This window comes from Syngnathoides biaculeatus, chromosome 22, assembly GCF_019802595.1.
Source record: "Syngnathoides biaculeatus isolate LvHL_M chromosome 22, ASM1980259v1, whole genome shotgun sequence".
In the NCBI taxonomy this organism is placed as follows: domain Eukaryota; kingdom Metazoa; phylum Chordata; class Actinopteri; order Syngnathiformes; family Syngnathidae; genus Syngnathoides; species Syngnathoides biaculeatus.
In genome coordinates this window covers 10,980,522-11,008,343 of record NC_084661.1, presented here as the reverse complement: position 1 = coordinate 11,008,343, position 27,822 = coordinate 10,980,522, and the positions used below count along the sequence as shown (strand labels likewise).

At 43.9% G+C, this 27,822-nt stretch overlaps 1 protein-coding gene across 16 annotated transcripts in view; it reads right to left on the bottom strand.

Moving 5' to 3' along the window:
* The window catches only part of LOC133496099 (calcium/calmodulin-dependent protein kinase type II subunit gamma), a 41,079-nt gene extending 18,285 nt beyond the window's left edge, over positions 1-22,794 (bottom strand). For 8 of the 16 annotated variants that reach the window (XM_061811333.1, XM_061811342.1, XM_061811338.1 and 5 more), the window contains exons 1-14: positions 22,504-22,793; positions 18,709-18,803; positions 10,052-10,111; positions 8,278-8,332; positions 8,079-8,144; positions 7,064-7,136; positions 6,353-6,415; positions 5,883-5,985; positions 4,165-4,248; positions 3,707-3,801; positions 2,891-3,013; positions 2,656-2,739; positions 1,522-1,564; positions 692-754 (exon numbers count right to left, since the gene is read on the bottom strand). In XM_061811333.1, coding sequence (XP_061667317.1) covers positions 692-754; positions 1,522-1,564; positions 2,656-2,739; positions 2,891-3,013; positions 3,707-3,801; positions 4,165-4,248; positions 5,883-5,985; positions 6,353-6,415; positions 7,064-7,136; positions 8,079-8,144; positions 8,278-8,332; positions 10,052-10,111; positions 18,709-18,803; positions 22,504-22,568 — 1,072 coding nt within the window. In that variant the 5' untranslated portion in view covers positions 22,569-22,793. Of the gene's footprint in view, positions 1-691; positions 755-1,521; positions 1,565-2,655; positions 2,740-2,890; positions 3,014-3,706; positions 3,802-4,164; positions 4,249-5,882; positions 5,986-6,352; positions 6,416-7,063; positions 7,137-8,078; positions 8,145-8,277; positions 8,333-10,051; positions 10,112-18,708; positions 18,804-22,503 lie in introns of all 16 variants that reach the window. The other 8 variants (XM_061811336.1, XM_061811346.1, XM_061811341.1 and 5 more) reach the window with 6 other exon arrangements.
* Positions 22,795-27,822: the final 5,028 nt, after the last annotated feature.

Below are 27,822 nucleotides of genomic sequence, written 5' to 3'. Positions count from 1 at the left end.
AATCATATACTCAAAGTTCCTCTCACGACGTGGTACCCCTAGCAACTTGCTATTCATCTATTTGTTTTTCTGTGCAACCTATGTTTAATTAGTCACAGAAAAGCTGCTACATGCGAGTGATCTTTACATGAAGATGCCATAAAATGGTGGTAAAGCCAGGGCTACGATAAACGTAGTAATTGGTGTAAAAAGTATTGTAAGTTGAAGTGATACATTCCGACAGTAACATTTTTTATGCCTGGAAGGTACTAGTTCACCCTACGTTGTTCGTGTAAGGGAGTGAGTCTTTCTTGCATGTATATGCCTTTTTTTTCTTTTTTAAAGGTCATTTTGAAAGATGAGTGAAATGATATTTGAGTGTTATGGGCTCATGTTTGAAGTATGTGTTGAACTACTGGAAAATATTTGCTACAATCATCCAAATTACATATATATTATACATTTTACGCCATGAGTAGTGAATATATAGGTATCACTTTTTGAATTGAACTACTGAAAGTAAACATATAGCCAATATTATTTTTTTTTTTAACTTAATTATTTTGATAAACCATCTAAAGAGATTCCCATACACCCTGTTTGGATGAACTAAATGTGTACACATGTAGATGCGTGTTCATGAAGGTGCTTCAGTGTCTGCGTTTGTGTGACTGTAGCGAGGAAGTGGATGGGCGTGTCTTCTGGGACGTACCTTCCTGAGCCAGTGAGGCAGTGGAGGAGGCGGCAGCAGCAGAGTTGGTATGCTGCCGGCCCACTATTGGACGAGAAATGCTACAGTTGGGAGGTGCTATAGAAATTGCGCTGTCGACCGCGGGGGGGCCTCAGAAGCCACGGGGCATGCACATTAAGGCTGAACTATACATCACCAGCGCTCGATAGAAGAGCACTGGAAGCAAAGATAAAGAGGTGCACCCCCCGTGGTTTCCTAGGCCTCGGGTCGTAATTGTAACCCACGGAATAAACTAAATGAAGAAAAACAAATAAAAACCTTGGAATAAGGCCCAAAAACAAGTCACTCTATAGCAGACCCAGATAAAAATCCTAAACCTATTTTTACGACACCACACTAAGGTGTGCGCCTACAAACACACAATCTTGCTAACATGCAAATGCTCAACAGGGAGCAGAAAAAGGTACACACACACGCACGCAAACACACACACACACACACACACACACACACGCACGCAAACACACACACACACACACACACACCACACACACACACACACACACACACACACACACACACACACACACACGCGCGCGCACACAAAGGGAGAAACATTAGCGTGGACAAAAAGACAAGTGACATCCACATACAGTCAATAATAGCATCCTTGTCCTTGTTTCTGCATTAATGTTACTTAAAGCTGTGCGTGCATGTGTGGTAAGGAAGGAGGAAGGGAGGGGAGGGAGGGGAGGTGCAGAAGACTCCAACTCTATCCACCAATCATCAATCGATCATCTCCTTGCTCAGCATGTTCTGCGTGGAGAGCGGAGGGCGAAGGGCACACCCACCTGAGAAGTTTCTGGACACCAGCATGGTGGTGAGGATGGCTCCCTGCAGGAGGAAGAAGACAGGGAGGAGGAGTAGGAGAGAAGTAATTAGAATGGGAGGTCTGCGGTCTTTTCTAAATTAAATGGCTCAGGACATTTACTTTCCAACAATTATGTGGTATAAGGGAATCACTCGGCTTTGTGTGAAATGTTTTTCGACACACTTGAGTAGTGCAAAGCTGGCGACGCCTGCTTCATAAGAACTTTTACTCAGTTGAATTGGGAGCTTTGTGAGTTAAAGTGAGAAATCACCTCAAAATGCAAAGCCGTAAACAACCAAAAATATATAATATACGCCATGAATGTGAGGTATGATTGAGTTTTAACAAAGGATGGGAAAACAGTTGTCCCTAAGGTTGTTTTTTTTTTTTTTTTGGATGGGGAGATGGGCCAGGCCATTCACAAATAAGTAAATAAGTTAAAACGCGCATCCAAAATATAACTATAATTTTTTACTTGATTTCAGTTTTCCTAACCAACCAAAAATATGTAGCAGTTAATTTCTCTATTTTCATATTTTTACTAAATCAATCTAATTATTCGCTGAGCTAAATGGAAGAAAAAAATCCATTACAAATACCATATATATGTTAACCAATTTCAGGCACAAAATGGCAAAATTTATGCAATTTACAAACCCAATTTCCATTAAAAATGGGCTATCGGGTAAAATACAGTGATTTCCAAATACCTTTTAACTTTATTTTCAATTTAAATCCACTTTAAAGACAAGAGCTTTAACGTTCAAACTGATGATTGTTAGTTTTCCCTGCATATATTCTCTCATTTTTAATTTGATGCCTCAAAATTTCCACAAAAACAGGGATAGTTGCAAAAAAAGAGTAACACCTCACTTGCTAACATTATTCCTTAGTAATCAAGAAAAACATGAACAACCATAGCTCGGTGTAACTTAATAAAAGGCTTTCATTATAGTCGATGGCTGCCCCCTGTTTGAGAACCACTGGTATAGATACAGGAATAGGTAAATGTGCACTATTATATTACAAAACTGCCCACAGATCAAACTTTGCCAACCACTGATATAATTTTATAGAAAATGCAAAATATAGACATTAAAGCTTCATTTGGTACCTTGAGTTTTCGGCGAGCGTTGAACTTGCGAAGACACTCAACAGTTTCCTGCCTGTGCATCATGGATGCCACTGTGGAGCGGTGCTGCAGGGTGGGGGGGGAAGAAAAAACAGATGTCACACACACATTCAACGAGGCTGTTGAAAACACCATACTTAATATAGCAAGGGGTGCGGTGTGATACCATTGAGACATTTTTTCCCCTCTATAACTTGGATGATTTGTAGTAACTTACGCAGACCCACGGGTGCTTGAGAGCCTGCTCAGCAGTGATTCGTTTGGCCGGGTTGATGGTCAACATCTGGTTGATCAGGTTCTTGGCCTCGGGGGTTACTGTGTCCCACTCAGGTGAGGGGAACTAAAGGAAATGACACGTTCACAAAAAGGCTGATTTGGATGTGCACACGGTGAACCCCGTTACATTGCGGAGGCCACATTCCAGCCGCGTAATAGTTTAAACACAGCGCTATAGCGAGCCAAAACTATTATAGCTCTACACCTCATACACTTAAAACTATATGAACAGAACAAATGTAACCATAAAATGTATAGAAAAATACATATGTGTTGTAATGTTGGTAACATGCATGAAGTTTTTGAAACGCAGGGACTGGTGGGGTGTGCCTGTGACGCCAGAATGTCTGTACGTGCGTCTGGTTAAGAGCCGTGGCTGACAACAGCTCCTGTAGAACTGCATTGTTTAATAAACGGCTGAAAAAAAAAAACCGATAGCTTGAAAATTAAAAGTATAGTCAGGGCATGAACAACAAACTGATATAGCAGGGGAACACTAATTCAAATTGTAATGTCTGTTTGTTGGCGTACGTTTTGTTTGAAACCACACACACACACACACCACACACACACACACACACAACACACACACACACACACACACACACACACACACACACACACACACACCCCTCTGCAATGCGTCAGGGAGGCCGATTGGATCAATAACTTCGGACCAATTCTCCATTGGACACTACGAAACATTCAAAAACTGCTTAGCAAAGGCCAGCTCCCCATTGTATACGCAGACGCTTACGTCATAGGCCCCGGCTTTGATCTGCTGATAGAGCTTGTGCTGATCTTCATCCCAGAATGGAGGGTATCCAACTAATAATATATAGAGAATAACACCTGACAGAAGACATGAAAAAAAAAAAACAAGGTTATATCCAATAGATTAATTTTGATCAATACGCCCCTGAAAGAGTAACAATAAGTAAGTCATTTACACAAAAATCAATTGCAGTAACTAAGTATGGCAATTTCCTCATTGTGGGTGCTAAAAGACAATGAAATTGAAAAGTAAAATTAATTCATTGAGTATGAAAATCCTGGCAAATACAAAACAGCATATAGCCAGAATTGGACCATACTGTATAGCGGTGCTATCATGCTACCCGGATTATAGCCATTGAGGGATAGATAGGGTAACATCCAAACTATTGCATCACAATCTGAAAAATTAAAAGCTATTACTCATGGAGGTCGACTCACCACAAGCCCATATGTCCACGGGCTTGCCGTAGGGGTCCTTCCGAAGGACTTCCGGGGAGAGATAGCCAGGCGTGCCTGCAAAACCTTCCCGAAGGAAAAAAATAAATAAATAAAAAATCCACAAGACACAATTGAACATTATCTTTTTTTTTTTTATTGCTCATCAAAGCTGTTTTATGTGATTGGGGGTTGGGCGGGGGTGGGGTTTCGCACCCCGCTGACCCTTCCGGAATCTAATGCAAGGCCAGATTATGACGGCGTAGAGTCACAAGCAAATGCCCGTTAATCATCTGGCCTGTGCTTAAAAGTCAGCCAAATGCTCGCCGCTCGGCCCTTTGCCAAGACACAATGAACTAAGCGTGAACCAGACCTCAGTGTGTGCATGTGTGAAGAAACAAACGTTCACACCAATTTGCTTTGGTCTGGATGAAATGTGCAGCGCGCAACAAGGCCAACAGCGCCCTTGCTTGTGCTTTGATCTAAATAATCATTAAAAAAAAAAAAAAATCAATTTATTATTTTTTTTTTAAAAAAAAATCATCAGAAGTCAGATTGGTTGAGTGGATCAAACAGGGACACATTCAGAAGAATTTTAACAGGAATCAAGCTGGAAATAACATTTGTTTTTCAGGAACAGAAGGGCTGTTCTTGGGTGATTTTCACCCAGGGCATCCAAAAGTGTGTGGAACGAACAGTTTCACAGCAAATGTGTGAACTCAACCATTGATGCTGTGCAAACAAAATTGTAATTGGGAAAAAAAAAAACTCCTTGCAATTGTATTTCTTTTTGCCTTTAAAAGGGGGTCAATTTGACCTAAATCATAAAGAGGCTAAATAAACAAATGCATTCCTTCAGGCAGTACTTCAACTGTTTCTTCTTCTGCAAGTTGGTAAATTAAATATTTCACTGCTGGCAGTGACGTAACCTGAATTTGTATGCAGAATGTGCCATAGTGTATCAGTGACCAATGTTAATGTGGTGCTAAAGCCATAATTACACTAAATATTTGTACAAAATACTAACTGCGCAAAGTGATTGTGCTTCTTGTAGTGCTGGAAAATGTACCATATTCTCCGCACTATAAAGCGCACCTAAAAGCCTTTAATTTGCTCAAAAGCAGATGATGCACCTTATAATCCGGTGCGCCTTATATACGGATCAATATTGAGCCTTCAGTGCAGCTCCATCTAATGGATGCATAACGTAACTCTACTGTAGCGTCTATTCTATCCGCCTTATAATGCGGTCCGCCTTATTATGCGGAAAATATGGTACTCTGTCACCACAAAATGTATGTCGCTACAGTCGTCAACCGAAAACACAGAGTCAGTTTTGAAAACCTGCCCACGACCCACCCAAAATGGCGCCGCAATCTGCTTTTGGGTCCAGACTACTGACCCGCCACTGGAGAATCACTGCCTGAAGGGATTAACTACATTTAAATCTCCTGCCCAACATGCAAACATCTTGTGAATTCATTTTTTATGCAAATATAATTACTGTGAAACATCCATATATGCACTATAATTCTGATAAAATGTTCAAGATATTCCAAAAATTTGAGTTGCCCGATAAAAAAAAAAAAAAATTGGGGCAAACATTCATGTCCACGTTCTTAGCTATATAACTTTTATATAGGTATATACACGAAACATTTTAAACATATATAATCATCCACATAAAAATGATTTCATGACCGACGTTTATGCTTTCTCACCGAACCATGCCTGCTGGTCTCCCTGCACCTCAATAGCCAGGCCAAAGTCTGCCAGCTTCACTGCAGCCCCCTTCATCTTACTGGCCAACAACAGGTTCTCAGGCTGGGGAACACACACATACACACACATACACACGCACACGCACACGCACGGTGAAGCAGAATGCAAGACAGAAGATCAAGACTGTGAGAGACAAACTCATCTCAAAAATGCACGATATATTAAACGTGGCTCAATTGTGTGTATGCGTGTGTGGAGGTGGCGGTAAAGGTGCAAGACCACGCAGTGATGGCAGGGGAAAGTGGGTGGGCATGAGCAGAGAAAGCGGACGGGTGGGTTGAGAATCTCGACAGCAGCGGCAGCAGCAACAGCAGCACCTTATATGGATGTGAGCCCATCGCCATAGAAACCACCAGGGAGTTATTTAGGCAGCGCCGCAGACTGCATGCTAAATGGAAAGTGTACTTACCGAGAGGCGGCGAGTGTGGCGGGGTTTGGGCAGGAGGACATAAAGGGTCTGCAGTAAAGCCCACTCAGGACAAAAGACCAACAAATTATGTGTTATGCTCTGGAAAAAAGGGAGGATTTTCTTTTTGCCAAGCTATATAAAAATCCAAATAATTACTGTTTTTTTTTTTTTACTATCCTCCAAGGCCACTTTGTCACCAGCGCCTCAAAGTAGGTTGACAGCAAAAGAGAAGCCGTTTAAAGTCAATCAGACAAGCTCCTCCCCCCTTGTATGTATGCTCCGCGGGTAGCGTGATGTCACATGAGTGGCGCTGGCAACTTCAGGGGTTCATCTCTCTCTCTCTCTCTCTCTCTCTCTCCTCTCTCTCTCTCTCTCTCTCTCCACCACCCACCAATGTCAGTATAATGTGCCGTGTGTGTGAGTCCTTGTTTTTTCCTTGCCATAGGTGACACGCACACAAAGAGTCACGTGGCCATGACTCATAATCTGTGAGAACTAATATGGAGGATGAACCGGCGGATGCGAGAAGGGGAAAAAGAAGAAAAAGCAGGACAAAAAAGAAGGCGAGCCAGAGAAAGCGAACGATGGAGCAACCGGGAGCCATCTGTGTGTTGCCATGGCCACAAGCAGAGGTGTGTGTGTGTGTGTGTGTGTGTGTGTGCCTGCGCATGCATGTGAGTGTGGTTGTCACGGAAACGGGCAGCCACTCACCTTGAGGTCTCTGTGCACAATATCATGCTGGTGGATATGATTGACACTCTCCAAGATCTGACTAATGCAATGACTGTGGGGGGAGGGGAAAAAAAAGGGAAAATCGACATTTTAGACGATCATTTTTTTTTTTTTTTTTTTTTAAAAGCCTGCTTATAACATATGTATTACATTGCCTTAGAACTTGCACTCACAGACTGGGCGCGATGCAACATAATGGGGCCGCTACATTAATGGCGACGGTAATGCACATGAAATCATGTCCAGACGCAGAAAGAAAAAAGTGCACTCTCTGCTCTAAGTTGCATAACGAGCCGCGAGCAAACAAGGCCTTCTCCCTCTGAGACGTAACACAGGCAATACAGTTTAAACAATCGATACTACAGGAACGCGTGTGGGAAGCCATCTTAATAACGGGGGCGTCCGAGCAAGCTGCCGTTATTCCTCCGTCCCATCCACATTTTTTACACTCGCCCCGTGAGCGTGCTGGCTCTTATATAATTATTATTATTTTTTAAAATTCCCTCCGGCCAGCGGCTCCAAAGGCCTTATTATGACTGTCCGACGCCGTGTGCGGTGTCAGCCCTCAGGAGTCCCCTCGCTCCGGGCTCATGTTCGCGTCACGTCTCTGCAAAAGGTTAGCGTCGCCAAGGTCACTCGAGAAGTGCGGCTGAGGCTTGATTCGAATGTAAGAGAGTGTGAGAGGGGCTTTCGGTGTCTCTTTAACACCCCCACCCCCTGCTGTGCAAGAAGACACAGAGTGTTAATCCAGTTGTCCAAGCAAGTCTCTAAGCGGCGCACCACCCAAACGGCACATGAGGAAACTCTAGGCGGAAGATGTGAGGTAAATGTTAAGGAAAACAAGGAAAAAGGTATTCATTGTGGACATCACGTGCGAGCGGAGTACTGAGAAACGCCTCGTTTGTCGCCGCGAACGCCGGGGTTGAATTTACAAGGCCCTATAAAAGAAAGGCAAGGCATGAAATATAAATGACGCCATTGATGAAGCGTGTACCTGGCGTCGGCCTCGCTGTAGTACTCTCTGGCTACGATGTCTTCAAAAAGCTCCCCTCCTGTCACCCTGGGGAGGGCGGGGGGTTGGGGGTAAAAGGTTAGCGAGGAGAAAGCGTGCTTAGCATACACAAACAAGCCGCAGTCACACACATGGAGAAAATGTCAATGTGAGCGCATGTGTGTATTCACAATATACTCACAGGTCAAAGACGAGGTAATGAAAGCCCTCCTCTGAAATGCTGTCGTGCAGTCGCACTGAAAGACACGAAGGGGAGACGGCACTTGTGGATCAGTACTCGGGCCCACTTAAAAAGGAGACGGATTACAATTTGGCCAAAAGTTACAATGCGTAGTAAAATAATAAATAAAATAGCAAACCATCCAAAAAAATAACATCACTTTTATGGTTGGTTTAACAAAAGTCCGTCTTGAGCGGGATGTCCAGTGTAATACAAATGAGCCATTAAAAAAAAAAAAAACATGGTGATTTAATCGTGGTTAGTATGTCTGCTCCACAGTTCTGGGTTCAGGGTTTGAGTACTGACTGCTGTGTGGAGTTCACACGTCAACCAACTCCTTGAAGGGGGGGGGGTTTCTTCAGGCACCCTCGGGGGTCATCCATCCATCCATTATCTACCGCTTTTCCGGGTCGGGTCATGGAGGAAGTCGCTTCAGCAAGGATACCCAGACTTCCCTTTCCCCAGCCACTTCTTCCAGCTTTTCCGGAGGGATCCCGAGGCGTTCTCAAGCCAGCCGAGAGACATAGTCTCTGCAGCGTGTCCTGGGTCGTCCTCAGGGTCTCTTTCTGGTGGGACGTGCCCGCATCACCTCACCGGGGAGGCGTCCGGGAGGCATCTGGATCAGATGCCCCAGCCACCTCATCTGGCTCCTTCTCAATGCGGAGGAGCAGCGGCTTGACATTGAGCCCCTCCCGGATGACCGAGCTTCTCGCCCTATCTCTAAGTGGAGAGCCCGGACACCCTGTGGAGGAAACTCATTTTGGCCGCTTGTATCCAGGATCTTGTTCTTTCGGTCACAACCCGCAGCTCATGCCCATAAGTGAGGGGAGGAACGTAGATCGACTGGTAAATTGGGAGCTTCGCCTTTTGACTTAGGGGGTCATTGAAGACTAAATTGCACATAGCATGTATGTATGTTGAATGAAATGAATAAATGGGAAAAATAGCTAAAAACGGGATGGCTTTTTTTTTGGGGTGGGTGGAAAATGATCCATATTGCAAGAGCCCTAATCAGAATACACACACCAACATCCTCAGAGCCACAAGAACATAGATGTCTTCCATTTTTGTTTCCCGTGTCAACATCCTCTTCTTCCACTGCGTCACGCCACGGCGTTCACGTTCCTGACACGGCTAACGCCACGTAAGCGTTTACACCCCTCCGTGCTGAAATGGTGTGAACCGTACAGGGTTAAAGTGACAAGCAGTCGTCAGACAGCCAGCTTAAGACACGGCAGAGGGCTCGTGTCAGCACGATGGTGAGGCTTATCGTTATGTTTTGGTGCGTGGGGTGGGGGGGAGAATTTCACTTGTATAATACGACTAAGTAGGATAGCTGGCCCTGCGGCAAGAAACCAAAGTGACTGCTCATTCCTTCTCCTCCTCCATCTTCTCGCTCCCTTCCTCCATCTGTCTCTTTCTCCTCGCTCACGTCCCTCCATCTGTCTCTTTCTCGTGCCCTCTTTTGTCCAAAACTTTTAACAGAGCCTGTGCCAAAATGTGTCAAAACCAAGAGAGAGAGAGAGTGAAAATCTATAGATCGAGGGTGTAAACAGGAAAGTTGGGGACTGAAAAAAAAGTGGGACACGAGGAAGTGAGCAAGCGGGGCGAGGAAAGTGTCATTGATTGAATCGTCGCCTCCTTCCTTGCCCTTTTCACATCTTCATTAGCGGCAAGGGGCTACCCTGCTTGCTAATCACCGGGGAGGCGTCAATCTCCAGCAGGTCCGACTCACCAATGTTGGGGTGTTTGAGCAGCCGGCAGATGCGGGCCTCGCGCTCCAGCTTCTGGTGGTCTGAAGAGAGATAAGATGGAGGGTTAATCAATTCTTTACGTCACACAAAAAAAAAAAAAAAAAATCAATACCTGACTCACAGTTAAGACAAGAGTTTGATCAAACAAGAACTATGCATTGACCTTGCAAACGTTTGTCAATGTATTTGTTAAGCGTGTGTTGAAATCCAAACACTGAGGTAGAAATAGTGCAATAAAGGAACATTAGAAGACTTTAAAAAAAAGTCATAAAAAAAATCTAAAAAGTGAAAAAAAGAAAATAGCATGACTTAAAAATGAGCTTTATTTAAAAAAAGGAAAAAAATTGTACAAGCAATATTTGTGTAGGAACCCATACATGGGTTGATATAAAACTGCAAAAAAAAATAAACAAGAATAAAAAAAAATCTAAAATACAACGAAGTAAAATAGAATAAAATTTAAAAAATGAAATAAAATGGGGAAAAAATGAAAATAATTGTGAGACTATACATTTGCATAAGAAAAATTAGTCTAAAAACAACAAAATCTAGTAAATGTAGGGCTCCATATATTGAAACAAATGTGTGGGACTCCACACATTGAAGTCACAAAAATGTAATCAGATGAAAATACAATTAATGTGTTCAAATCGACACATTGATATGCACTGACTGTTTTTAATTGGTTTAGAACAAAAGTTCCAATAATTTGAGATACTAATGTGAGGTATGAATCTATGTAAGTTCAACACACACACACACACACACACACACACACACACACACACACACACACACACACACACACACACACACACACACACCACACACACACACACACACACACACACACACACACACACACAAAAATCACAAAATCTCACCATACTCCATTTTCGGATCACATACCAATGTCATTCATTCATTCATTCATTTATTCCGCTTATCCTCACAAAGGTCACGGGAGTGCGGGAGCCAATCCCAGCTACCTCCAGGCAGGAGGCGGGTGACACCCCGAACTGGTTGCCAGCCAATCGCAGACAAATATCATTCAATTATTTCATAAATTCTTGATATTTCAGTCTTAAACATACAAAGTGTCCAGATTTTAGGTGACATGCAGTATTACTAGTGACATTTTTCACACGCACAAAAGTATTACAAGTAATTAATAATGCCATAATGCGGCTGAGGAGCCACATTAACCGGGGAAAGGGTGCATTGAAGCAGAGGTTTGCATGTGCGTTTTCATTCAGAGTAATTTAGCGCTAAATGGAAATTAATGAGGGTGTTAAACACTCTAGTGTGACATCCCGGTGTGGATTACTGCTGCGTTTGCACTTTTGGACTGGGAGGTACGAAAACAGACTTATGGATTTTCTGAAATCCTCTATTGCAGTGTGTGCGGTTCTCTGTGTGTGTATATGCAGGAAAAATCCAACAAGAAAGTGTGTCTTATATAACCTATTTGCCATGTACTGGTACCAGCCAAAAGTCGGGGATGTATAGACAAGCAATTCCTGCTCAAACCTACAGACAGTTTGGGGTCTTCAATGATGGGCGTGCCTCAGGGTTCAGCTCTGAGCCCCTTCTTTTGGAATAGTCATGAGTAGCTTGTCCAATGAGATTAGGGTGAATCCCCATGGACCACAACGTTTGCACACAGCATTACGATCAACAGAGGGTAGTAAATGGGTAAAAATAAAGAAAACTTGAAATTCGTTACATTTTGGGCCCCAGAATCTTAAAGTTTAACGTTTTGAATGGAATAATGGAAATGTGTTCATGGAAAATATGAAATTTTCCAGATGACCCAAAACGTTTGAACGGTAGTGTATTGAGGGGGGGGGGAGGCTATGTATAAAAAAAAAAAAATAAAAATAGGTATGTAGTAATTGGCACTTTTGCTGTTTACAAATCTGTGAAATACAACCCACTGTTTTCACACATCTGATACATTTCTTTGAAATCAAATCAGTCAGACATTATTAACGGTAAGTGAAGATGAGTTATGATTTATATGTCAGAGTTTTGAGATTATATTTGAAGTTACAGTTCGGGTTTGAATTCATTAATATAATCAAATTGGAGGTGACGAGGGGGGGCAAGTGTCCATTCACAAACATTTGATATTCGCGTCAGAGCTGAATGCCTAGCGAGGGTTCACTGGAAATAAGTTGTTTTTTTTTTCTCCCCCCCTCAAGCAACCTCCTGCTTGTGACAGCTTGAGACGTTACCACTAAACCATGTAGCTATGGGCCAAAGGTGACCGGGGGTAACCGGATCCGGTATGAGTCAGTGCTGGCGCGCGCATGCTGTATGCTGTGGCTAAATGCACCCCCGAGGCCTCCACACACACACACACACACAAATATTTGTGCTCACTTCTTCTCGACGACATTTTCGCACACCGGTGCCGATCACCTGGACCGACTGCACGTTACGATGAAATACACAAAAAAATAAAAAATAAACAGTCACTCCACGTCTACCGCACAACCACTCCCCGGCTGTGCCGTGGCTTCTTTGTTTCGCATGGTCCAACCTGTTGCTGCATCGTAGAGCTTTTCAAGCCACTGTTGGCTATTTCGGAGAGCCGTCTTTTTCTCCCCCCACCCCCACCCAATCCCGCTCCCCCCGCCTTCCTCCCCGCAAGGTGTAGATTTCCAGAAATGGAGGGAGAGACCTGAAGCGCCGCCTAATTACGCCGCTGACGCAGGACGCAGACACACACGGCGAGGAGGAGGGAAGATTGCACACAGCATCCATTTGCTTGAAGAGGATCACAAGCCTCTGCTGTGTGTGTCTGTGTGTGTTCTCCGCATGGTGCAGTGTCACTGCAGCTCTCACTAATTCATTCAATCTCCCCCATTTGTTGACGTGTGTGTGTGCATGGAGAAGATGGGGAAAAAAGAGGGATGGAGGGTAATTACACAGGCACTTCCTGCTGCTCTCTAATTGGCCATCTGTGTTGCCAGGGGGGCGGGCCCCGCGGCCATCTTACATCACGGACAATCCAGGGGCCCGATGATCTACTTTTGGGTGAAAAATGTTACAAGTTGGGAGCTGAGAGTAAATCGAAATTTGGGGTGGTAGGGGGATTGCATTTTTGTAGTAATTTTATATGGAGGCTTTACTTTAATACACACTCTTTGATAAGTCGATAAATTCTTGATCAGCGAACCTACTGTTTTCCGCCTTGTGCTGTTGTTTGGACACAGCCTCACATCCTGGGTATTAGTATATATACTTCGTCACTTTAAACTACCCCGTGTACAATTGTCATTGCGCTGGTCGATAACGGGTAAGGGCACTCTGCATAATCTTAACAAGATGTGACAATGCGAGGTGTTGTTTTTCTTCTATACGCAACATGAATGTCGTAACAGGGCCGCACCGACTACTGGAGACAAATTCCTTGTGTGCTGTTCCATACTTGGCTGTTAAATTGGATTCTGATTCATAATCACAAGATAAAGGAGTATTTGGACAAGATAACAGAAAGAGTGAACTTATGAAAAACGTTTTGGGTAAAATTAATTTTCCATCACGTGCTTATGACTTCAGCATAAAGGTAGGACTCAAATTGTGTCACAATTATGTCTCTTTCATGTAATATTACAATTTTTGCCTACATATTAATTCTTGCACATTCATTGTCAAATTTAGAATTTTATTCTTGTAATTTTACAATGACATTTGCAAAATATTTATAACTTACGTGCAAGAACCTATAATTTATTATGTTACAATTCCAACTATATCTATATACATCTATAGATATATATAATTATTTTTTTAAATCACCTGACTTTTGCACCAAACACATTGACTTAATTCCCTTAAAATTAGGACTTTGCCATGGTATCATTATGAGTTTCTTAAAGTATTTTAACCTTCCATCCATTTTCTTTTGCCGCTTATCCTCACTAGTGTCGTGGGGAGTGCTGGAGCCTATCCCAGCTGTCAACGGGGTACACCCTAAACTGGTTGCCAGCCAATCGCAGGGCACATGGAGACAAACAGCCTCACTCACAATCACACCTAGGGGCAATTTAGAGTGTCCAATTAATGTTGCATGCTTTTGGGGATGTGGCAGGAAACCGGAGTGCCCGGAGAAAACCCACGCAGGCACAGGGAGAACATGCAAACTCCACACAGGCGGGGCCGGGATTGAACCCGGGTCCTCAGAACTGTGAGGCCAACGCTTTACCAGCTGCTACACCGTGCCGCGTATTTTAATTTTAATAAAATTACATATTAAAATATTTGAAAAATAATTAGTATTCTTTCAAATGCACAGACATGAAAAGCAAATAGCCTAAATCCCTGACCTGTGGACAAGTTCAGCTGACTCATAAAACACACATGCGACAAAAATGTGCATTGCTATCTTTGTGAAGTAATTAAGTGTGCGATTTTATTAATGTGAGAAAGTGCATGAAACACAAAAATGATACCCTTCCTCGATTCAAAGCTACCTACCTCCTGAAACCCTTCAGCCAGGAAGCTCCCGCAAAAAAAAAAACCTTCAAGCCCTAACAGCACTTCCTTTCCTGTTTCCATCCCTTCCGCCCCCCCCCCCCCCACTCCTTCCTTCTCTGCCTCCCTTCTCCTCTCCTCAGATTACTGCAGTGCTTACCAGAGCTTTGAGAGACTTACCCACCAGGCCACGCGTGAGGTCACACTCTGCTATAAAAATAAAAAATGTAAAAAAAAAAACAAAAAACGCTCCCAGTCAAATCCACATGCAGCGCCTGCCTGGGAGACACGAGCACACGTTGTGTTTAAGTGCATGTAGGTGCATGTCACTGGAGCCGTGCACACTCCACCGCTATGTGACTGCGCGTCTTTCTCTACTACACTCTATGGCGAGTCTCCTTGAGTCACCTTAAATTTGTACCGCAGCGACGACCCAATGGTCTCCCCTTTTCGACGCCACTCTCGCCTGACAAATTGTTGGGTACGCCAGCGCCACTGAATTTGATCCAGAATTTTTCATGAATTAATGATTTAATAATACGGCGACACCTCGAAAGTCAATGGCGATCCGTTCTGGGACACCGGTGTAAACCGTGTACAGTATAATGGCAATTGAATTCATCTGTTTCTGGGTCAAACTGCTGCCGCTATACTGTAAATCCTTCATCATAAACTGTCGTGGCAGTAACACTCAAAGCCATTTTTTCCCCCCTCTTAATATTACTACTTTTTCATGTCATATCACAACAATTTACAGGTATTATGTCTTATTTTTGGCACCTAAAAGGAATATATGACTAATTACATTAATACTTTTTTTTTCTCTTATTCACTTTTTGCTCATATAAATAAGACAATATTTTTGAAATATAAATTATGAATAAATATTTAGCACTATTCTTGTGAAATGACTATTCATGTATTACTACTTTCTTCCCCAGATATACTATGATGCCTTCATTCTTGTATAGTTATTTTACCCATCCATCTCTTAGCTGCTTATCCTCACGAGGGATTTCTGGAGCCTAACTTTACTCCACTATTAAACTGACATTTCTTGTAATAATTAAAACTTCTTTCTGATAAAACTACGACATTTCCCCTGCAAGTATGACTAGTCACGTAAAATGAAGACTTTATTCAATTATAATTCCAAGTATGCTCTTATAGGAATATGAATTTTGTTTCTTGACAATGTTATACTGGGCGGCCGGTAAAGCATTGCCCTCACAGTTCTGAGGACCCGGGTTGGATGCTGGCCTCGCCTGTGTGGATTTTGCATGTTCTCCCTGTGCCTGCGTGGGTTTTCTCCGGGCACTCCGGTTTCCTGCCACATCCCCAAAAGCATGCAACATTAATTGGACACTCTAAATTGCCCCTAGGTGTGATTGTGAGTGCGGCCGTTTGTCTCGATGTGCCCTGCGATTGGCTGGGAACCGGTTCAGTGTGTACCCCGCCTACTGCCCATTGACAGCTGGGATAGGCTCCAGTGCTCCCCTGTGACCCTCCTGAGGATAAGTGGCAAAAGAAAAGGAATGGCTGGATGGATGAATGGATGTTGTACTGTTTTATAAATGTAAACGTTTTGAGTCCATGACACCCAGACCTACGGCAAGATGGCTGCTATTGGACAGCGATGGAACATTAGCAGTCGGGACACACACTCGCAGATATATGCGATATACAGTATTAGTGTTCACGCACATACACCAATGCCATCAGACGCCAACGGGGCAAATGGGGAAGCGCCTATGGAATCTGTGGGGTCTTAGTGCTTGACAAGATACATTTAGCATAAGTGGATTAGCCTCAATCCCCCTTTTACAGCAAGACAAGAGCGAGGCCACGGGGAAGACGAGTGAAAGACGGACTGGACGAGAACAAAGGGAGACGTGGGGACGCGTGTGTTAGCGACGTTAGCAAGGAGCCTAATTGGGTGGGGGTGGAGGGGGAGGCAATTAGGGCTGTGAAGTCAGGGGCGGTTCCACGCAACGTCCACGTCATGCTTACAAACATGGAACCGTGTGCTCGTGTGCGCTTGCACACGTGGGCGTGGAGCACCGCGGCGATGCGGCGGCATATAAAATTCAGGCCCCCGAGAGCTGCAGTGCTATGCGAAGATGCCACGGCAACAATTACATTGATTCACATCCTTCCCGTCCGCCGCTACTGCTGCGGTTTTTTTTATTTCATCCTCGCAAGCCCGGCAGCACGGTCGCCAACCGCCTCCCGCCCGCCGCCCCTCGTTGGAAATTTGGATCAATTGCCTGCACAGAGGATGTACGGAGACGCTCAGTTGTTTAATACGGCCTTTAAAAATAATAATAATAATAATAAGCAAGATCATTAATGCTGATCACAAGAGCTTATGAATTAATTCTATATTGCTTCATCTGTCGGAATTACAGCCAAAAACTGGACACTTGCACCACTTGATTGGCATGCAAAGGAAGCGCTCTGCATCTGTTTTGACGGACAACGTCCGAGAGGTAATAATGTGTTAATAAGCCTGAATAAGCTCATGAAAGCATTTTAATTAGTGTGATGCAGTGCAGTCAAAATGTCACGCCTGTTTCAAATGGTAAAAGTCCCCCAAAAATTTAAAGCACCACACAATGCTGTTTTGTCAAATACAGTAATACCTTGAGTTTTTCGAGTTATAAGCAAACAGAGAAATACAAAATGAGTATAAGACAACAAGAAACAACTGCAGCTCCTGATGACACTCACTAGGTTACACCCCTTAGAGGTACACATGAAACACACGAATAAAATGGGGGACGGGGCGGTGTGGAACGTGTGTTGGTGGTCACGGTGCTCAGAACAAGAGATGACTTTGTGTAAGGCTCGCTTGAGTTATATTCACATACTTTTAATGCGATACAGATCGCAAGTCATCAAAAAAAAAAAAACGTGACGTAGGCTAGCAAGCTAGTGCTAGTGCTCGTGGTTGTATGTAAACATGCTACTGTTGTGTTTAACAGATTTGACCAGAGCAGCAATTTCCAACATTTATGGAGCCGAAGAACATATTTCATGATTGAAACGTCTTACGTCACACTTATAAACAAAAATGTCACAAAAATTAGATACATTACTGTATGAACTTCATAATTGAAAAATCTTACGGCACACTAATAAACAAAATGTCACAAAAAGGAGACACATTAATTACTGTATGTACTTACTGTCATCTAATAGAAGACTTAATTTATTCAGTCTGTCGCCATGTCTCACTTGCATAAGTAGAGGAACAAAGACTATTGAAAATATATATTTTATGAACACATAAATACACAAGTATATACAGTTAACGAACAGGTCTTAAATACTCATTGCCCCATCTTGTGATCGGATCGGTGATCAGTTATCGTGTTTTTTTTTTTTAACTAAAAATTCCCGTTCGTGTAGAGCACAGGTGTCAAACCCAAGGCCCGAGGGCTGGAATCGGCCCACCACATGATTGTATGTGGCCTGTGGAGCCAAATCTAGTGTCAATTTACACGATTCATGCAAAATCTGTACCAAAATTTAAAATTGGAATTATCATAAATGATGAAGTTGAGATATTACAAGCATTTTTGTGTTACGAGTTGAAAAACACATAGCCCTTGATTTCTGATTCCAAAACTAGGTAATAAATTGATCATGTAAATATGATCAGACGATTAAATATTTTCATTGTTTCATAGTCAAAACGGCCCTCTGAGAGAAGTCGGAACTACAATGTGCCCCACAAGAAAAATGAACTAAGATTCATACAACTGATTTATTTAGTCACATTTTAATTATGTTCTGTTTTTTTTAATTAAAAAGACGCAACAAACAATGTTCTTGTGAGCTTGGTCATGGAATAAATCAAACTCAGAAGACAACACAGCAAAGCACATTAACAAACGTGAAATTTTCGATACACGGACCATTGTACCGGATATCATTTTACAGGTGCAGATGTCTGACAACATTTCAGATTTAGGAAAACCAGTGCGCATGACACAAGGGATTTTATTTTAAAAAATTAAATAAAAAAGCATGCACCTCTAAGGGCTTTTATTCGTATTCAAGGGGATTTATCAGCCTTGAATGCACTGTTGAAACTCTAAACTGTGTGTGTGTGTGTGTGCGCACGAGCACACCAGCGTGAAAGAAAGCATACCTCGTGCAGACAGCTTCTTGGTGTTGATGATTTTGGCAGCATATTCCTGCCCGGAGGATTTCTTGACACATCGGCGCACCACTGAAAAAGCTCCCCTACGAAGACCAGACCACAGAGTTACAAAATGGGCACTTCAGAGCCCATTTCCACAGGCACAATCTTTACCCGAGATCCAGGAACGACAGGTCTGGGACGGTTTTGGTGATGGAATAAATATGATTGGAGTACTAAGAACCGAAGGTTTCTGAAATTGAAGGTGCAAACAGAGCTTCGGTCCGCAAAAAAAGTGACCTGAAATCGGACTTTACGCCGGTCTAACGAGGAACTTTTGGAGGACTATTTTGTCTAAACTGAGTTCAGGGTTCGTATACCTGGACCAAGAATCCCAGCTAAAAGAATGAAATCTTGGAACTTTTTGAGTTTAAGTACCTTTTAGATCCAAGAATTACAAATCAGTACCAAAAACCACCAGGAACTTTTGGACTGTGAGAACAATCAATCAACCAATCAATGGACTACATTGCTTCTAACTTTGCCGTTTTGGGTCTAAACATAGAGATTACAAAAGTAGTGTGATATAAATACGTACTAGGCCTAACCGTAAATTTTGTGGAAAAATTCAAAATCTGGAGTGGGGTGCCGATCAGTTGACGGAATTACAATTAGGACAAAGAAATTTTGGACCACGGGAAATGATTCCCAAATTCAGTTAAAGAGGTAATTTATCAAGTTCAAAAGAAGACCCTGTTTGGGTCCGTAGTACTTTTGAAAAGATCCAAGACCCGTCCTTTAGGTATCCTAAAATGAGGGTGATTCCTCAATGTAAGGACGCCAAAATTAGTGTAAAAACATTACCTTGAAACTTGGAACTTCTGGAGGACCATTGTGTTCGGACTATTGTCTAAATTTTGTTCCGGAGTAACAGACTATTGTGTATCAGCCGCCAAAAATAGACAGATAGGAAAAATGGTACTTTATTATTATTATTATTTTTTAATTTAGAAGCAAGTCTGAGAACCTTTGGATTGTATCTGGATTGGGGTATCTTTTAGTTCTAGGAAATTTAAGTACTACAAACTGGGATTTGGACCACAAAGTAATGGCCAAATGTCCCGATGCTATTTATCGCGGCAAAATGAAACGCCTTTGGGGGTCCAGTAAGTCTAGTTCCACCCTTTTAGTTCTCAACATTAAGGTATCCCAACAAAAAAAGACCCAGCGACGAGAAGTGAAACTTTTTCAAGAAGTCAGGTAACCTTTGGACTCGGGTGACTTCTAGTTCTAGGAATTGCAGTTAGTTCCTTGTAGTGTCAATAAGACACCCAGCTACGGTGGGTAACACTTTGGAACGGTGCAGGCCCTTTTAAGCACCCTACCACCCAGGCAGTACATTAACATAACGTTTGGAGGACCATGATCACATTTTATTCTGGGGTAAAACATCAGGGCCAAAAAATGACTCTGCTAGAAGTAGGAGTATGTTTGAGAAAGTTAGGATACCAGGTAGTCCAACGAATTACAAGTACTTAGTACTTCTGAAGAGCAGGAGCTTGTGTCCAAGATGAATTCTGGGGTCAATTTTAGGGGTCAAAAGAAAACTGCTAAGGCTGCTTGGGAGGGTCAAAAGGTCTAGTAAAAAAATAAAAATAATACAAATTAAAAACAGTCACTGAATGTGCTGCAACTAGCTCTGCCCTTTCGGTATGCTTCTTTTCCTTTCGGCTTGTCCCATTAGGGGTCGCCAACAGTGTGTCATCTTAGATGAACGCAAATTTGTTGGGCAAAGTTTCACGCCGGGTGCCCTTCCTGACGCAACCCCTCTGCATTTAGCTGGGGGAGAGACGCTTGCAGCACCTGCTATTCTCAGGTGGTCTCCCAACCAAATACTAACCGGGGCCAAACCCGCTTAGCTTCCGAGATCGGGCGTTCTCAGGGTAGCATGGCCGTACGCTTCCCTTTCGGTACCCTACACCCATAGTATTAACCCAGCATAGGGGTACCAAAAAGTACATCATACTTACCCAGGAACGAGAAACTATGGAGCATTGCATTCGGACAAGAGTTTGGTGTGGAGCCAGGTCCAAAAGAAGACCCTATTTGGAGAAGTAGCACGTTTCTTGTAGACTCTGGGAGCCTGTGCAGGGTTTATCGCGGTTCAAATTTGATCACAGAAGTGGGGTAACTTCTACTTCCGGGAACTATACGCTCCACAAGACACCAAATGACCAAATTTTGTTTGAATTATAGCAATTTTATCAGGACCAAAGGAAGACTGCGTACCCTACCAGTATAATTGTACCCCAATCTTCATATCCAAGTGCACTGTACTGATAAAGGGCTCTTGTTTACCTGACCTCAAAATTTAAATCCACAGAACCGACCAGAACCTTTCGGTGGGAAACAAGGCCTAATATCCGCTCGGGTCACGGGCTACACAGCGCGACAACAAAGTACTTTTGACTAAGCTCGGACAGACACGCAACTGCAATGCTCCAGATGGAATTACATTTGTCCCAATCACACAGACCCCGTGGGGGGTATTTTACACACAGACCAGGACGGAACCTGCCGGCATGTACCACAGCGCAATTCTGCGCCATCATTTTCCCCTGAGCACCATCATCTCCTGCGCAAGCACTCTGATGTAGGAGCGGGGGCTTACTGGCGACCTGTCACTCGGCGAGAGCGTCCGCCGCCGCCGTCACCGCACTCAGCTTCCCACCGCCAGCGCTCTCATCTCGCATTCAATTATTTAGCAGAAAACAAGAGGTGACGGGTGACAAGGCCCTACGTGAAACGACTTGACGTTAATGACGATGCATTGGGATGGGGGGGGCATAGGAGCCCAGTGGTCAGCATCGGAGAGTTCATTATTCAACATCTTTAGAAAAGGCCTGACTGATGCTGCGTTTGGGGGGCGTGGGTTGATGAGGATGAGGAGGGTGATGATGAAACAGCAGCGGTTGTGATGTCGTCATCAAAATGCCGAGAAAACGGCACGTCACCGCCTCCCAACGTGCGCGTGATTATTACCTCCAATTTAAAACATATAATACATGGAAAAATGACAGGCGTGATGATGGTTTGCACGGATCGAGGCCAGGGGAAAAAGGGGGGGGGGCGGTTAGTAAGTGGGGCGTTACGGCGCAAAGATTAATAAAAGCGGGCCGGGACCGCATGACTTCCTCATTAGGTGATCCAGGGGTATGTAACGTTACTCAACACGGGAGCACAAATCATCTGCAGCTGCTCAACGGGGGTGGGCGGGTGGTGGGGGGTGTCGAAAAAAAAAAAAAATACAGAAGAAACTGTCGGCCTTGCGAGTACAGCCTCCGGACGAGGGAGCCCGCGCGGAGCTGTCAAGAAAAAGCCGTGGGCCGGAGAGGGGGGGTCAGTGAGGTGGTGGGGGAATGTCAGCGGCTGGAAAGGGCACAAAATGGTGGTTGGCTCGACGTCCAGAACCTAACGTTTGAGGTTTTTTTTTTGTGTGGTTTTTTTTTTGAAAGGACGCCCAATTGAAGTGGAGCTAACGCGGCTAGTGGAGCCCTGCGACAGTTCGGCGGGGCTGCCGGCCGAACGCGAGCATTCTCGAGCGGCTAGCCCGCCTAGCTGCTGCGAACTCGTCGCAAAAACCCGAGAGGGGTCTCCCGGAGCTACCCCGAAAAGCTTCTCCCTCCCGGCCGCCAGTCTTGCGATAAAGCGAGGCGAGGTTGTTGCGGGGGCGGGGGACTGGAAGACAAACACGGTGCGTTTTGCGCCCGCGCGTGTGTGTGTGTGTGCGTGTGTGCCGCTTACTTCCCGAGCTCCTCGTACAGCTGGTACTCGTCAGTGAACCGGGTGGACGTAGCGGTGGTCGCCATGGTTGGTGCCGTGAGGGGCGAGTCCGAGCCTCGGGGGGAAAGGGAGGGGAAAAGACGGCGGCGGCGGCGGCGGCGGCTGGCTGGCTCTCCGTGCGGGGATCCGACCGAGAGGTGCGTAGCCTAGCCTACCGACACAAACGAAGTGACAGGCAGGCAAGTCTGAAGAGCCGAGCCGAGCACACGCACACGCGGAAAGGGAGGGGCCGGGTAGAGGAGGAGTGACGCCGGTGGCGCGTGTGAGTGGGGCGGGAGGGGGTGGGTGGGGGGGAGTTCTCGCGAGATGTGCTCAAATGGAAGTCACGGGCGTGTAGTTGCTGGTCTTGGGTGAATGCTGAGAATCGACCGCCCAATGCTGCCAACATCCCTAATATTACGAATGGGACTGCAGAGGAAACGAATATTAACAATCGCGGGAGTATATTACACATTCACACTGCTGTTATTAATTATGCAGGTAAAATGCTGAGAGCTAGTCACGTTATTAGTGTGTTAAAATGGTTGAATGCTGAGTGACAAGCAGTTATCTATGTGAGTAAAAACAGCTGCATGCAAAGTGATAAGAATTTTTATAACTAAAGTTTTGAAATGCTGCAATGTTGAGAAACTGGTTGAAATGGTTGAATGCTGAGAAACAAGTTTTCACATTCATGTTAATTCATGTTAAAAAATGCTGAGGGACAATCAGTCACATGACTACTAGTGTGAATAATGTTTGAATTGAGAGACAAGCTTTCACATGATTATTTGTTACAGAATTGAATGCTGAGTGACAATAATTCACATTGCAGCAATATTAACACGTCAAAATGGTGGAATGCCTAGAGATGCACACTAATATTAATGCTTGCAAAGTTGGTCAAAAGCTCACAGACAAGCATTGACACCACTATTAATGTGCGTTGACTATATTTAGAAATAAGCATTCACACTGTTGTCACAAATCGGTGAATGCTGACAAGTGACAATGATGCGAAAGTGTACACACCACACACACAGCTTGAGTAAGTAAAAGCAGAGATACACACAGCAGGGATCAATATTGATTAATGCAGGTCTTGCGCTGCACATACTGGGCCTCTCTGGGCCTGTGACTTTGCATTTGGTTGTGTGTCAGTCAGGGAGGGGGACAAGGGAGAAACGGAGAGGGTCGGGGATTCTTATGCACTATCTAGCTAGCTTGCAACAGCACCACGCAAAAGGGAGCGCGCCGCTAGCTCGCCAGGTCCAGAAGACGCTGTCGCGCACTGCCACAGTCACCTTGCTCAATATTTAATTTGGCGAGAGCGGGATGGAGGCCAGAAAGCTAGGACATATGAGGAGCCTCCACTGGCCAAAAGAGGAAATACAGTTTAGTCAGACGTCCATTTGGCTTCGTGCACCAAATATGGTTCCTCGCCCTGGATTAAAAAGACGATCAAACTTGCCCCACGGATCATATACATGGTGTCATGTGGTTGTCCGTTTCAGCTCCAGTTACCAGATATGGCTCCTTTCACTATATAAAAAGGTTACCAGAATTTCCCATGGGTTCTTCCTTGGCGCCGTGCTCCACATATTAGATTATTCACAAACTGTTTTATAGTGAGGAATGTGACGTCCATTTTGGGTGAGGTTACCAAATATGGTTCCCTTGCTTTGTATAAAATGCTACCAATATTCAATATGCGGTTCTCCTAGGCTCCCCATCACATAAATCCAGATGGTTTGGCGTTTCACAGTCCGCACAGTGACATCCATTTTGGTTCTGGTTGCCAAATGTGGTTCCTTGCCCGACTGAAAGCATTACCAAAATTTAACATGAGGTCTTTCTACACTGCGCATCAAACAAATCATATGATCCGCTGCTTAAAATGGGGAACGTGGCGTCCATTTTGGCTCCAGTTACCAAATACGGTTCTCTTCCCTGAGTTTTACTGCTTAGTTGCATGTAGACTGGCGTCCATGTTTGGCCTAAATTACCAAACATGTCTCCCTTGCCATATGTAAATGGTTACCAAAACTGGATGTAATTTCTTCCTCGGCTACATGTCAGGTTATTACTTCATAATAATGAGATGTGTGCTTCCATTTAATCTCCAGTTACAAAATTTTGTTCACTTAACCTCTCCCCAAAAAGGCTACCGGAATTTCATATGGCGATTTCCCAGGCGGGCGGCACGATGGCTCAACTGGTAAAGCGTTGGCCTCACAGTTCTGAGGTCCTCGGTTCAATCCCAGACCCGCTGTGTGGAGTTTGCATGTTATCCCATGTGCCTGCGTAGGTTTTCTCCAGGCACTCTGGTTCCCTCCCACATCCCAAAAACATGCAACATTAATTGGACACATTAAATTTACCCAAGGTGTGATTGTGAGTGCGGCTGTTTGTCTCTAAGTGCCTGTAATTGACTGGCAGTCAGTTCAGTGTGTACCCCACCTACTGCCCGTTGACAGCTGGGATCGGCTCCAGCACTCCCCGCGAAACTCGTGAGAATAAGCGGCAAAGAAAATGGATGGACGGATCAATTATCCAGGCTCCATATCTTACAAATCACATGGTTCCATGAGGACATACACCCTCCAATTTGGCTCCATTTACCAGGTCTGGTTCCCTTTCTAAAAATCTACAAAAATTGAATTTAAGGTCTTCCGAGCCTACAGATCACAGGAATCAAATGTTTTTTACTGCTCAAAAGTGTCTTTTCTTCCATCCATTTTGCCACAAATAACCAAATATGGCTCCCACTCTCTTTCCAAAAAAGCTACGAAAGCTGAATATGAGGTCTTCTGCGCACCACATGTGCGGTCCTTTTTGGCTCTAGCTACCAAACGCGCTCCCCTCAGCTTTTTGGAGAAGACTTTTCGGGTTCCTCCATCCAACGGCGAGCGGCGGCCGAGGCGCGGAGTGTGTGGTCGTCGTGCGATAACAAAAGGGCTGAGGAGTTGAGCGTTATATAACTGCGTGTGGAGGCTGAGGAGGTGGAGGAAGAGGAGGCGAGGCGGCAGGGTTCGCACGTAGGAAAAGGAGGGCAGGAGCAGGGCCAGCAGCCTACGTTTTTTTTTTTTTGTGTGTGTGTGCGACTCATTTGTCTTCACACGCACGCAAGAGCGTCGGCATTCTTTTCCTCAACAGATGCACACTCATAACGCCGCTGCGCATGCAGATACCACTTTGTCATTTTTGAAGTTTTTGGTGTTGCAGCTTTTTTTGTCTGTTCCCACACTGACAGACCCCCCCCATGAAAAAAAATCTGCATTTTGCTCTTTTTCAGAGTGCTGAGCAGGCACATAAGCAGGATGCTCTCACGTCCCGTTCAAAGACTGACACAAAGTGGGAAATCTGCCGAGTAAGTCAAAGTCAACAGACGAGCGCAATAAGAATGATGGTTTTGTTTACCCATCCATCCATTTTCTATCACGAGTATCCTCAGTAGTGTGCTTGCTAGAATGGCCTATCAATAAATCCATGGAGCTGTCCTTGGTACTGAAGTAGCAGACATTTTCTTAACACACACTCTTCTCTATACCATCACTATTTGTGTGTTACACTGATCGTTTCTCAGCAATGCTACAAATTTTCATATATATTGTGACTGAATATGCACACACATTAGTGTACGAGATGTTTGAAAATGAGCAAGAGTAATTTTTTTTTTTTTTTTTGCAAATGATCATTTGATGAATCGCTTAAGTCCTCCGGTGTGTTTGTGCGTGTACGTGCGTGTGGTCCATGGTTATTATTAGCCACAAGAAGAGGCGTCGAAATGAAAAGCAAAGTGATCTTTGTGGAGGACAACGTCATGATCGACACAGCGTTGTGTTTCATTATCAAGACGATTGCCGTCTTTTATACGTTTTAAAAATAAAATAACGGGAATAACAGCCGTGACCACGACGGCATCCGCATGTTACATCACCGCATGATGATGATGATGATGATGAGAGGGTGGACAGGGCCACAGGGGTGAGTCATGACACGCTTCCTTCCCTACCGCCTCTTTTTTTTTTCCTCGAGATGCACTACTTGGAAGGCATAAGAAGACCGACCGTGGAGTAAAGAAGAAGTAATTGAAAATCGGTGGATAAAAGTACTTGCACAAATGCATCTCGATACTTTTATCCATATATGTATGGGAATGATGAAATGAGGCAGAAAGACTGGGGCTATGAACCTGGTAAGTAATTGGATATTTTTTAGAATGAAGTAGTGTACCGATTATTGCATCAATTAATTGGATAAAAAATAGATTTTGTATTATCAAATACAATAATGTGCATGCGAGGTGCTGGTATTGTTATATTGTGACTTTAAGTGTGTATGGCTTTAAAAGGCAGGTCTGGTGAGTGACGTGGGTATCAGCCAATGAGAGCATAGCGTTGACTGGGTATCTTGCCTTGCTTTGGGTGAGTTGCAATTAATTTATTAGAGTTATTTGATTATTCGTGAAACAATAGGATTTGGGAAAAAGTATGAGGACACATTCCAAGAAGAGAAGATAAAACACATGCCACAATATTTTTGGGGGTCTGCAAGCCGTAGCTTTGCAGTCTGCAAAATAATTTGCTATAATCTATCATTTTTGAAAAGTGTATACCTACACAGAATATGGAAACCAGAATATCTATACAACAAATGATCATTTGAGAATTTTTTTTTTTGGGGGGGGGGCAGTTATAGTGCAGACATGAATACAACAAAAGCATCTCTTGAAAAAAATAATAGTGATCAAAATCCAACTTCAGTTTCAATTTTGACACATAGGGGGCAGTTCATTATTGCACTCACCGCTTTTCCTGAATTGTCAGTGTCGCGGTGGGCCAGCTCCCATTTCCAAGACGGCAGCGCCCGTAAAACAAGGCTTCGCTTCCCACAAAAACATCCTAGAAAGTGAGGTTCAAACATAATTAAAGATTAAGTAAGCCGCGGTTTTGCTTGTGTGCAATGAGTGGCGTCTCCAAGACATGGGACAAGAATATTAGGACACATTTTACCCATACAGAAAGTCCACATCCTTTAGATGCCTCTTATATACTCTAAATGAAAATATTTGGATACACGCTCATTTACTTTTGGTCAAATGTATCCTAAAACGTTTGTCCATGTTGTCCGTTCTGGTTTTCTTTTCTCTTACGTTGCTTCCTCTCTCTGTTTAGCATTCAGAAATGCAGCAGAACAATAACGACAAATTGTCAAATTAAGCAAAGCGCATTCGTTACATACATTAACATAGCCCCTCCCCCCCTCAAAAAAAAAAAGGTTTATTGATTTAAAACTATT